The sequence below is a fragment of the Pyrus communis genome, chromosome 16 (assembly GCF_963583255.1).
Source record: "Pyrus communis chromosome 16, drPyrComm1.1, whole genome shotgun sequence".
Lineage (NCBI taxonomy): Eukaryota > Viridiplantae > Streptophyta > Magnoliopsida > Rosales > Rosaceae > Pyrus > Pyrus communis.
In genome coordinates this window covers 3,784,863-3,797,417 of record NC_084818.1, presented here as the reverse complement: position 1 = coordinate 3,797,417, position 12,555 = coordinate 3,784,863, and the positions used below count along the sequence as shown (strand labels likewise).

Genomic DNA, 12,555 nt, shown 5'->3' with positions numbered 1-12,555 from the left:
AACATGATCACATTGCAAAAGTAAGAAAAACGATTGGGAATTATTGGCATAAACTAATAACCAAAGCAAAACTTTAACGAAATGGATATCGAATAATCAGCATCAAAGGAGTATAAATCGTTTTCGGGTCCAATTGCCGGCTTATGTGAACGATTATATAAGAAAAGCACTTGATATGGCACCATAAACTCTCTACCAGACAGTATAAATTGAAGCTTATCATCTATCAACAAGCATGCTCACTTCCAAATAAATTATCATAGCACAGATTAGAAGCAATTCTCAAATTCAACGAGTCAAAATTACAAACAATAAAAACAACTCAGAGGCTTCTTAATTAAATTGGGCTGATTCTGTTTTTCTCATACAAATCAAAGCACAACCCAGAATTCCAATTCGTAAACAATATATGTAGAGAGAGAGAGAGAGAGAGAGAGAGAGAGAGAGAGACCTCAGGGCCACCATGTTCGTGGATTCGAATGGCTTTGACCATCTTTGCTGCTGGTGGTGATGCTGCTGCTTCAGTGGCAACTGATCTAACTGCTACTGATGATCTCTGGGTCCTGAAAGGTAAACAATTGATGAAATTGTTGCCGGAAATCTGTGAAAAATGTGTGAATTTTGGAGCTGGCAGCAACTGGAAGTGGGGCGGTGGACTTGTGATTAAGAAATGGGTTAAACTTAAACCGCGGTTCTGGAAGCCAATTGGAAGTAAACCCATTTCGGTTTTGACGCTGCCGATTTGATTTGTCGTACATCGGAATTGTATCCAGTCTGAGATAGCGGCCAGATGAAGAAAGGCCACCTGCAGGGTTTTGTTTCAGCCCAAAAGAATGGCAGGCCCAATCATTTTGGAGGGAATGTCCCTTGAGGATGGACACGTGGGTGGCCATGATTTTGACACGTGGGTAGTTGAGGGAAGACGGATCAAATCTCGTGTGTACTGTGTGGAATGTGGATCACTCTCTCAACTATATTTCAAGAACAAGGAAAATAAATTGTACTTGGTATCAAATGTTTTTTTTAGTACATTGATATTTTTACATTAGAAAAAATAAGGAGTTCGGCTAAACAACACAATGAGCAGCCTAATTTGATATCGAATTCGACATCCACGATATTCGAACCTAAGACCTCTTACTTTTAAAAGAAAAAGAATATAAACAGACTATAATACTGAGTGGCTGAATGTACATTAATGTAAAGATGCAAACTTTCAATATGTGACAAATGTGAGTTGTGGCATTAAGCCATAGTACGTGACATTACAACATAAAACGTTACTTGATAAATTAGACGTACCAATTTATGTATAACGGGACCATCCACCTCAATATATCCGTATAAGAACAATCCTCTCTCTCTCTCTCTCTCTCTCTCTCCCCCCATTCCGTTACTCTCCCGCTAACAACTTTCATCCCATCACAACGCCTACGCGCCAAACCCAACGTCACCCCAAACAGATCCAACGGCCAAGAAATTCCAACCCCAACAACCAAGAAACACATCCGACGCTCCACGTTAAAAACTCAGTTAGGCAACCAATCAAAACGCCTATCATTCAAAGTCACTGTTCCTCCGGTCTCCCACGCGCCAAGACAAACGCGCGTGAAGAAGCCGCCGCGCGCGAGATTATCGGGTTCATGCAGCAGAACGCAAAGCTCAGCAGAGGCAAAACGACGTCGAGTGTCCGCAGCGATCACTGTATTTATGAGATTGCAGACAAACAAACCCGCATGAACGTCCGAATAATGCAGAATCGAATTTACCCAGCGGTAAATTCTGGAAGGTTGTTTGGGTAAATCGGTCTGCATCCCGCAGGCTTTATAAATATCTACTGCGGTGAAAGTGTGTGAGCTTTTGGTGGAAGCTTGGGTTTTTAACTGAGTGGTGATTTCTCTGTGGGAGTGTGAAAAGAGTGAGCTTTTCCTTCGATTTTCTTGGAGAGAATGAGCAAGTACTTGGAGAAGAAGCAAGTCCAAAAAAAGCCAGAATGCAAAAGCACTTTTTTGGCCACATATGCGCTGCTCTCCTCTGCTTCTGCTTCTCCTTCTTCCTCCCCCGTTTCTTCGCTCGGTACGTACTTTCATCGAACACATTGTCTTCATCTCTTTACCGTTTCGTTTTCATTTTTTTTTCCTGATGTGATGGTTTCTTTTGTGTATTTTGCAGATACTATCGAGCACATTAAAGTCGGCTGTTTCTACCAAATGGACCAATCCAAGCTCCATGGAAGAACAGTACCAGAGCAGCTCAGGGCCGTACGGATCGTCATGGTACTATTTCATATTTTCATTACCCATAAAACCTACTGATAATTTTCGCCATTGAATTTGAATCTGGTTTATATGTTTCAGTTTTTTATTTTATTTTTTTTGTTGGTTTCAATCAAATGGGGTTTTTTATTTGGGGTCGTTTGATATGTATACAGGTGAGTGCGAAGGGAGCGTTTAAAGTGGCGGTGAGGTTTCCGAGCCTTCACTCTCTCCACGCTCATATTCCCGCAAAGGGGTATCTAAAACCAGAAGCCAAACAGATTCCGGCGCTCAACGAGAAGTATGTGATGTCCCCGGAAATGGCGTCGGAGGTGCTTTACCGGAGAATCCCACCTCAGGAGATGGTAGATCGGAGCAGCATTTGGAGCTTCTGGGCCGTTCAACCTCCGTTGAAGAATAACCCGAGAAGCACGTTGTCGAGCCCAGCAGTAAGTGGCGGAGGCGGAGCCATTGCTAGCAGCGTGGTTCCTAAAAAGGGTCCGTGTTGGTCCGAGCTCACGTTCGCCGGAATGGTGAAGTGGGGCAAGCGCCGGCAAATTCGCTACCTCCGCAGGCACGAGTCGTCACCGAGCTCTGGCTCTGACGATGAAGAAACGGAGAAGGGAAAGGAGGTAATGGAGCTGGAGGAAGATAGCGATGATGGTTTCACTGAGAAAGTAGTAACTGTGATAGACGAAGACGATGGCATTGAAGAAGAAGAAGAAGGTGAGGAGACAGAGGAAGAAGCTGCTCCTCATGTTCTGCCATGGAAGATGAACCTCCGGAGTCGGAAGCGGAAGCGTCCCGATAATAAGAGAAAAATCAAATCTCCAACCCAAAAGCGATCAAAATCCAGAGCAAAGCCTCCGAATCAGAATAACCATATTGTAGCAGTTCCTGATCGCAGCAGCAGAAAATTGGCTAAAGTTAAACACACAGTAACAAGATGGTCAGCAGGAAGGTGAGAATGAGATTAATACAGTAATATCATTAATTGGGTTTAATAATCTGTTAATTATATTAACTGGGTCGATTTTTGGGTTTAATAATCGTGGGTTCTTGACTTGATTTGGGTTTTTTGCAGGTACAAGCTGGCGGAGGAGAACATGTTGAAGGTGATGAAGGAGAAAGGGGCGGCGATTGGGAACCCAATACGGCGGCCGGCGCTGAGAGCGGAGGCTCGGAGGCTGATTGGAGACACGGGGTTACTGGATCATTTACTCAAACACATGGCGGGCAAGGTGGCGCCCGGCGGGACGGAGAGATTTAGGCGGCGGCACAACGCCGATGGGGCCATGGAGTATTGGCTGGAGAGTGCTGATCTGGTCCACATCCGGAAGGAGGCTGGGGTTCAAGATCCTTACTGGACCCCTCCGCCGGGGTGGAAGCCCGGCGATAGTCCCACCCAGGACCCCACTTGTGCAAGAGAGATTAAGAAGCTCCGTGAAGAAATTGACAAGATTAGAAGGTAGTTAAACACGTTTTTAGTCTCTTAATTATGGTATTTAGTCTCTTAACTGTTCGTGACACACTCTGGATTTTTACAGGGAGATGAAGGAGTCCAAGCAGCAAGGGAATGCTGGTTTGGCTATGGTGACCGCTTCAAATTCTAATTTGACCGGTGTTGACTTGGATCGTGACGGTTCATTAATCCAGATTAAGGTTGTGACTTTGTTCATGATTAAGTTTGATTATATTTTCTTAATCTTGATTAAGTTCTGTACTTAATGCTTGATAGGGTTTTATCACTTTTGCAGGAGGCCTGTGCAGAGGTAGAGAAGAAGATAGCTAAGATGGATGAAGAAAGGATGGAGTTTGTGACCAAAAAAGAAGAACAAATGGTGGAGGTTACTCAATCTTTGTCCGGAATTAAGGTAATTAATTGACCCCCTAATTATCTTAATTATGTCTGCCTTAATTGCGTTTAATGAATGCATTGATTGGTGGAGGTTTAAATGTTAATGCAGGAGAAAATCAGGATGTTCGAATCAGGCAAGGAAGATGCAGTCACAATTTCAGGAGCACCACCACCATCGGAAGCAAAACCAGCCGGTGAGAAGAAAGAAGAAGATAAACTAAGCGGCGGAGACAAGGCGGCTGCGGCGGCGGAGTGCAAGGCGGCAAAAATAGAGAGGCTGAGGAGTGGGTTCAGGATATGCAAGCCGCAAGGCACGTTTCTCTGGCCAGACATGGGCAGCCCCACCAACATTCCTAGTCCTTCTTCCCAGATTCTGGCCCCACCACATGACCTCTTTGTGGTCCCCACCCCACCCTCATCCTCCTCCTCCGCCCCCCGCCCCCTCATCAGCCCCACCACTCCCCCTGTGAAGCCGGTGGCTGAGCGGCGCCCAGTGACCACCACCACATTGTGCAATGTGACCACAATACCCTCTTCAACTCCTATTGTCGCTCCTCCACCTGTCCTGGCCCCAGAGACCCAGAGTTCCACTACCGTCACCATCAGTAAAACCCTACTCATAAACCTCAACGAGCTCCCTGCAACAACAGCACCAAACCCTAACCCTAATCCCCAAACCAGCTGTGAAGCTATCACTACCCTCACCACCTACCACAGAAGACATCACCATCTTCTGCCACGTGTACGTCTCTCACCCCCTTCTCCTTCTTAATTGATCATTTCCTCAGCCCAAATTATCTAATTAAATTAAACTAATTACATTATTTTGTGTGGAAATTAATGCGCAGATGGTGAAGGAGGAGGAGGTGGAGGTGGACGAAACTGCAAGAAACGGTGATGATCAGCAGAGGCGGTGCGCCTCTCCTGCTTCCACGTGGAACGGAGAGAAATGGTGGATGGCTGTGGGAACTCCTAGCACTTCTATGGAGGGTTGATTTTGGACCGTTGGATCCATCTAGCAGCGGGAGCTAAATATATATGGGGTATACTTTATAGGGCTACTTTATAATTATAGGAAATTGGCGGTTATAGAAATAACTGTATCTAGGTATACATGATGATTAGGGATTTTGCACTATAGTCCAAAAATTAGGTTTTTTGCTGGCTTTATTCTAAAATTGCTGGTATGCCGTTTTGGATAAAGATTGGTTTTGTCCAAGTGAGAAAATCAAAAGGAGGCTAAATTCTGTCACACACACGTGTGAGCGTGGGTAATATGATTAATATTATGTATAATAAGGCAATGATATGTGTCTTTTTTATTAATGCTTACTTTTAACTATGGCTTTCAAATTAGATTTTATTCTAACTTTGTTCTTGTAATTAAAAAACCATTACTTTACTCTTTAAAGCGCAAAATTTTCTCCGGTTTGTCTCATGGAACTCAATTTGGATGGGAAGCCTCCTTAACCGCTTGCAGTTGACAATTTGAAAATACTAAGCTTTGGAATTGCATCATCTTCAACTTCCAACTCTTCCAAATTTTCCAACAATTCGAGTTCCAGAAACACAAATTGGGGAAGGCTGTTGGAATTGAAGAGAACTTCAGTTTATTCCCTTGGTAGGAAGAAGTGTTTAGCCTGAGAACAAATAGATAAGGCAAATTTGAACCATTTTATTGCTAGTCCATTATGAGACTAAATTCACCCCCACCTTTTTAGTGTTGATAATATCATTTGTTAAAAATAAATAAAAAAATTCTCTAAAAACCTAAGGGCCTGTTTGGTATCCTATTTGAAATTTTTTGTAATTTTTCAAAACATTTTTTAAGAACATTTATTGAAAACAATTTTCTTTGAGACTCAAAAACTTGATTGGTTTACGATTTAAAATTATTATATTTTACGACTTAAACTAGACAAAGAGATCTAAAATGACGGGGTCGCATGAGATGGAGAAAGAAGAGAGAAGATCAGACAAGATATAGAGGAATATGAGTGAGAGAGAATGAAAAGAGTGGATTGGATGAGAGACGAAAAATGTGTAAAAAAAAACGAGGAAAGAGAAAGAAAAAAAGAGAGATAGATTTGGAGTGAGATGAAAGAAGGGAGAGAAAAGAAAAAAATAAGTTTTTAAGTTTAAAAACTCTAAAAACTCTTTTTATTTTTTATTTTTTTTTAGATAACAAATTATATTTTTTAGTTAGTTTTAAGTTCAGTTTTTGAAAATAATTAGTTTTAAGTTCAGTTTTTGAAAATAATCCTACCAAATAAATTTTTAAGACCTAAAACTTGAAAATTGTTTTTTAATTTAAAAAGTTGAATTCAATTTTTTAAAATAATCATACTAAACAAGTTTTTAAGGTCTAAAACTTGAAAATTGTTTTTGAGTTTAAAAAATTAGATTCAAGTAAAGTACCAAAATAGGTCCTTAGATGTTTGGTTTAAGAAATTCAAAAACCAAGAATCTAGATCAAAATGCCATTCTGAAGCAGCTGGGGTGTCACAAATTTCAGTTTCTTTCTACGGTAACAAGAAGGTTTTAGCCCGAGACTCATGCGTGTAGGGCAGCTTACTTAATGACGCAGCCAACAGAAGAGAGTTGAGAAAGTGATGGGAACACAGCCGTCGACAGACTACAACGACAGCCTTGGCCAAGGAATCGAAAAGTTGGTAACGTCCAAAGACATCAGAAAAGTGTCGATGATGACCATAACACCGTCACACAAGATTCTCTGTGTATCCATTCACGTGTTATGATATAAGTAGAAGACTGATTCATATTAACAGGTACCCAAGAAACTCATTGTATCACATCAACTTCAACATAGTATATATTCATAGGCTTGCAGGACCATGAGGGAACCCATAAACAGTTACAAACTAAAACCCATAATATATGTCCCAGATCCATATCTCAATCAAAACCAAACCATAGTACTCTACAAATTATAAGTCGGTAGAATCCATATCGGAGGTACATCGGTCTTGCTCATCAGAGTCCCAGCATCTCTGTGGAACGGATTTTCTAAAAGCCTCTGTTCCTCGACGCTGTAGACGCGCCATAATCAAAAGCTCTACTTGGTCCAAACGCAGGATGATCATGAATGAAGTATATGCAATTTGCTCGATATCCCAACTCTGAAGCACAAACAGATATTGAAGAGTTTTTTCCCAGAAACAAAGCAACGTCACCTAAAGTGTTCTTCTCCGTCCACTCACCCTTGCTGATATTTAGTTCAAAGACTTTGAATCTTTTTGTCTTTGTCCCATGATAGTCATAACGCGCCATGTACCTTCGAACCATCAGTATTGTTTTCTCATTACAAACCACAAGATATTCCTTGCGAATATAGTCCACATCGAGCACATATTCGCGAAAAACCACTTTTTTCACAGGTGACACAGACTGAGTAGTAACATCAAAAGAATAGAGTTGACGGAAATGATCAACAAGATAGAATCTGCCTTCAACTTTAAGAACTTGAACGATAAAAAACCTTCTTCGCTCAACCGTTTCCGTTTCAGGGAAATAAGTCCAATTACTGTCTTTGTTAAGTCGAATAAAAGCCAATTTCGCAAACATGACCATAACAATGCAGTTGTCGGCATTTAGTATTGGATCTTCTGAAATTGTAGCCTCGTAGACCAAAAAAAATCCATGATGAAGCTGATTCAAATCTGCAGGGCTTACCGGAGGAAGGCGAATTATTGACTTTTCATGATCCCTTCTCCCTCCAACACCAAAAAGGAGTGGATTTATCAGCGACACAACACGTTTCTCATCCACAACAATTAACCATCCTTTTGACGACCCACAGAATCGTTGCCTTCGCAAATTCAATTGGGTTTTAAGAACCTTGTCATCCACCGGATTGTATAAATGCCACTCATCTTTCTCTGCATCAGCAGAAATCAAGATCATAGGGGCTGTCGTGACGGCACAATGGGTCTGTATATCCTTTGCAGCCGAACGCCATGACCTGCAAACAAAGCTAAATTCTTTTGGTGTCTCCAGTCTCTCTACAACTAAATTTAAAATCTCTCTCGGCAACGCAGCCCAATCTGACATGAACCAAAAGAAAAAAAACACTAGTCAGCCGAGCTGATGATGAAGAATAAACCGATGTTCCTATATTCTTTGATCAGCATGTACCAGTTCACAAACTAAACAGATATCAAGATAAAGCTAAAAAACCCTAATTGAACACAAACTAAACAATTTGATTTATCGATCTAAGGAGAAACAGTAGAATTTCATCAAAAACCAAATAGCTTCAATAAGAAAACGTACCTCGATCCATAGATTCTAACTCCACAGCAAGAATTTTTAGTATTTTATTTTATTTTCAGGGAAAATTAGAAGAAATTGAAGGCGGCCGCTGCCGCTCCCGCTCCTTAGGGTTTGATTAGGGGTTTATCTTGCCTTCCGGAGCGTGGGATGCCTCAGCCTTCAGAAAAATAAATAAATCAATCACCTTCTTTATTTAAATCTCCCAAACACTTAAGCAAACATCCTTTATTCCTGTAGCCAAACACTCACCTTCTTCCTCGTCAAAGCACACAATCAGACAAACACTTTCATTTTCATATCTTAAAAAATCATGGCAATCTAACTGTGGTGGAAGATTCCATTTCCAGAAGCCCAATCTGGTAATCCATAAATATGGGTTCCTTGATTTTCATACGGAGAGGACCATGGCTCGTGGGGTTGGGTGCTCTTGTTTTCACGGTTTTCTACTCTTACGTGAGATCCAGATTTTACAACGATGAAGGTGCCATGAGTTCCGGCGAGGGAAGGTGGCTGATGGTGGTGGTGAAGACGCTGATCTGTCGTGGGAGACGACCGTGGCCGATGGTGGTGGCCTGGTGGGAGAGGACCGTGGTTGGTGCCTAGTGGTAGTGGACCGTTGTCGGTGATTGTGCAGCGAGGACGGTGGGAGAGGACCGTCGCTGGTGCTGGTGGCTTAGGTCATCTCCAATCCAATCGAAAGGTACAAAGAGCCGAAAATAGTCTATCTCCGACCGAGGACAAACCAGAGAGCTCGTGGGCCCCACGAAATTTGAAAGGGCCAAAAGGTCAACCGGCTCTCAAGGGAACCAGCCAGCCAACCCTGGGCGGGGCTAGGAATTTAAGACTTGCTATCAGATATAACCGACAGCATTGTTATTAATCTTGTTGGTTATATCCCATAGGAATTCTTAAACAAATTTTTGAATCCAACAGCTAGCTGATGCCATTTACCGTTGGATTCAAAATTTATTTTATTTGGTTTTTTGGGCCTTTTTTTTTAATTATTGAAAATTCTAATTTTTTTTTTCTATAAATACCTAAACCATTCCTTCATCATTTCTCACAAATTTTTCACCATTTCAATTCTCATATTTTCTTACCACTTTCAAAAATATTTCCTTCAATTATTTCAATCATTTTCAAATGGCCTCGTCAGCAATAAAAGGTAGGGCTTGGACCCGAAAAGAAGATGAAGCTTTTTGCAGGGCTTATAGATGGGTGTCGGAAGATAGTGTGAGGGGGAGTTCTCTAACAAGTGAAGGTGTTTAGACTCGTGTGTCCAAAAAATACTTAGAGTTCTACAAATGCACCACTCCACTGAATGTCTGAAACCACGAGAGTTGTTCTTCAAGATGGAAAAAACATCTTCACCCAAATTTGAACAAATGACATCAAACACTGTTAGCAGTCGCAAGTAGACATGAAAGTAGCGTTAACTACTACGATGAAGTAAGTGTTTTCACAATTTATTTTAAATATTTAATTATATTACATTTAATTTCATGAATTTACTTTCCTTTAATTTTTGTAAATATATTTAATTATATTTCATTTAATTTCATGAATTACTTTCCTTTAATTTTTGTAAATACATTTAATTATATTACATTTAATTTCATAAATTAATTTCCTTTAATTTTTGTAATTATATTTTCTAGGTACGCCAAGCGGAGGAATTGTATATGAAGGGCAGCTCAAAACCCTTTCAGTTTCACGGTTGTTGGGAAATTTGTAAAGATTGAGTGTTATTTGAAGATCCACCTCAACATAGAGTAACTCCTACGCCGGTGTTCGGAACTGCATCATCAGCTGCAGATATGGATGAAGATGGATCTCCTACCATTCAACAAATAAGGGAAGAAAATTCGTCTTCGGGTGAAGGTTCCATTCCTAGGGCTATGGGACGAAACAAGGCCCGAAGTTTGAAGGAAAAGGGCAAGGCAAATGATGATTACACCGCTCAACAGGAAGTGACGATCTCCTTGCAATTAATGGCGGAGCAATATGCCATTGCCGCGGAAGAAATGAACCGTAGGCATAAAGAACGGGCCAAACAATAACAAGAAGAGATGGATGATAAGAATATGGGAAGGAACACTTCGAATTACACTCCAATGAGTAAGGCCTATTTTGATAGGAAAAAAAAAAGATATTATGACCCGATGGCAGTTGTTTATCTCTGACTATACTCCTACAATGGCGGATGATGAATATGATGTTGATTATGGATATTAAATTTAAGTTGTTATATTTTTAAATTTAAGTTAATGTTGTTTTTTTGTGACATGACTAAAACGATCTATATGGCCCTTTGGCCTTCGGTTGGAGATGGAGACAAATATGATCATGTACTGTTCATTAAAATATTAATATCTTGGAGGACCAGATGACTAATTCAGTTGGAGATGGTCTAAGATCTCAGTGTATTTGGTGTGAATGAAGATGGGCGTTTGGCTAACACAATAGTGAATGTGTGCCTAAATAATTGGTTAAGAATTTGAAGATTAAGTTTTGCCAAGTGTCTTTATTTTATTGTGCCACATAAGATAGTGTGCATATTGGGTACTTCTCAGAGAATACCCAAGTATTATCCTTAGTAAAAATGTATGCGCACTCCGCTGCGAGTTTTGAATCCATAACCACAATTTAACACACCAATTTTTAAATTATTTATAAACCAATCAAAGCAGTTGAATCTATATGATAAAATAAGTCTTTTAGTTACATCTACATTCTATTGAATTTACATTAAAAGCCTATGTACAAACAAAATACGTATCCCAGCTATATACAATCTCATGAGTTTTTCACATGAATTGGAGAATGATGGTTGTTTAATTGTACCTAAAGAGCAGTAGTAGTTGTCGGTGATGTGGCTAAAATGCACCTGCACAGAGATTCAAAATTGAGTCATGATTCCCTGTACTTGTAGCACAAGTAGAAAAGGAGGTGCTGCAAGACAATCTATTAGTGATAAATAACTCTTATCAAAGCTCTACTAAGAATTTACCACATGTATCACAATGACTTCATGCATATATACTTGCAGAAGCGTGGATTATACCTTTTCATCTTGGATTTGAGAACTTGGCGTCGTCTTCGATCTCGAGGCTTCTACTCAGAGAATACATACATGAGACAGTCATCTTCTATTTTTCCCTAATATACATACATGAGAATACATACATGAGACAGTCTTTGATCGGAGATGAAATTCAAGACAGAAAGTGAGAAAATTTAATAGTGAGTGTGTCGGCACCAAGATCAGGAGGTTTGGCATCCTGACTTGCAAGAGCTCCATTTATGAAGAGCAGCGAAGATGGAGGGGCGGATCTGACCATGGCACGATTTCAGGAACCAAAATCAACCCTAACCCCCATTTTGGCACCCCTACTCCTCCATCTCTCTCCCTCTGTACTAAAAGTGATGAATCATAGAGCAAAAACCCAAAAACCAAAAGCCAAAAGCCAACGATTAAAAAAAGCGAAAAATCTATGAGGAATGAGGATGCATTGCTCTCGGTAAGCATCAAACCACCTGTATTCTGCAACATTTCAAATTTTCAATTCTCTTCCTTTGTTTTGTTTATGCAAAGCATAATAGAAGAAACGACATACATTTATGTTTTGCATGTTTGCCGCTGATGAACACAAGCCAAACGACAAGCCGTCTTAGGATGTCCTCATCGTAGGTTCACCGGCTTCATTGTTGCCGGCTTGTTGTTTGGCTTTTGAACCTGCAACAACGGACATCTTAAGACGGTGACATACCACCTTGTCAAAAAAAGATAAATGTTATCTTTTTTCTCAATGAGCTTTAAGTTTAGGTTCTTCACAACCTAATGGCGTTACAAGTTGTAATTAAACTATGACTTAATTGATAAAGATTGAACGGTATTTTGGTATGCCAAAGGCTTTTTTTTACCGTTCCCAACTTGATAATTACTATATGTCCAATCTATTAAGTGTGAGGTTTTATCACAAAAGGTTTCAGTATTAGTTAGAGTGGGGTAATCTTATTTAAAGTCATAATCGTTAACACCGATGTGGGATAACTAACAGCAGGTGTATCATCGAATTTATTATTTCGTGTTGGTGAAGAAACTAAGAAATTGGCAGTCACTCTTTAGGTGGTGTACCATATTGTCTC

At 40.4% G+C, this 12,555-nt stretch overlaps 3 protein-coding genes across 5 annotated transcripts in view; 1 reads left to right on the top strand and 2 right to left on the bottom strand.

The window, feature by feature from the left end:
* LOC137721209 (uncharacterized) overlaps nt 1-818 on the bottom strand; it is a 32,832-nt gene extending 32,014 nt beyond the window's left edge. For 2 of the 3 annotated variants that reach the window (XM_068460312.1, XM_068460309.1), the window contains exon 1: nt 452-818. In XM_068460312.1, the coding sequence (XP_068316413.1) occupies nt 452-721 (270 nt within the window). In that variant the 5' untranslated portion in view covers nt 722-818. The remainder of the gene's footprint in view (nt 1-451) is intronic. The other variant, XM_068460311.1, reaches the window with a different exon arrangement.
* A 1,131-nt stretch (nt 819-1,949) lies between these two features.
* Nucleotides 1,950-5,108, top strand: LOC137719652 (protein DYAD-like). The gene is made up of 8 exons (XM_068458688.1): nt 1,950-2,076; nt 2,173-2,276; nt 2,432-3,216; nt 3,340-3,723; nt 3,803-3,917; nt 4,013-4,129; nt 4,223-4,855; nt 4,962-5,108. Exons 1-8 carry the CDS (start codon nt 1,950-1,952, stop codon nt 5,106-5,108), a joined length of 2,412 nt encoding a protein of 803 aa, XP_068314789.1.
* A 1,434-nt stretch (nt 5,109-6,542) lies between these two features.
* Nucleotides 6,543-9,201, bottom strand: LOC137721373 (F-box protein At2g26160-like). The gene is made up of 3 exons (XM_068460467.1): nt 8,656-9,201; nt 8,407-8,563; nt 6,543-8,177 (listed from the first exon to the last, which is right to left on the bottom strand). Exons 2-3 carry the CDS (start codon nt 8,414-8,416, stop codon nt 7,141-7,143), a joined length of 1,047 nt encoding a protein of 348 aa, XP_068316568.1. The 5' UTR covers nt 8,417-8,563; nt 8,656-9,201; the 3' UTR covers nt 6,543-7,140.
* Nucleotides 9,202-12,555: the final 3,354 nt, after the last annotated feature.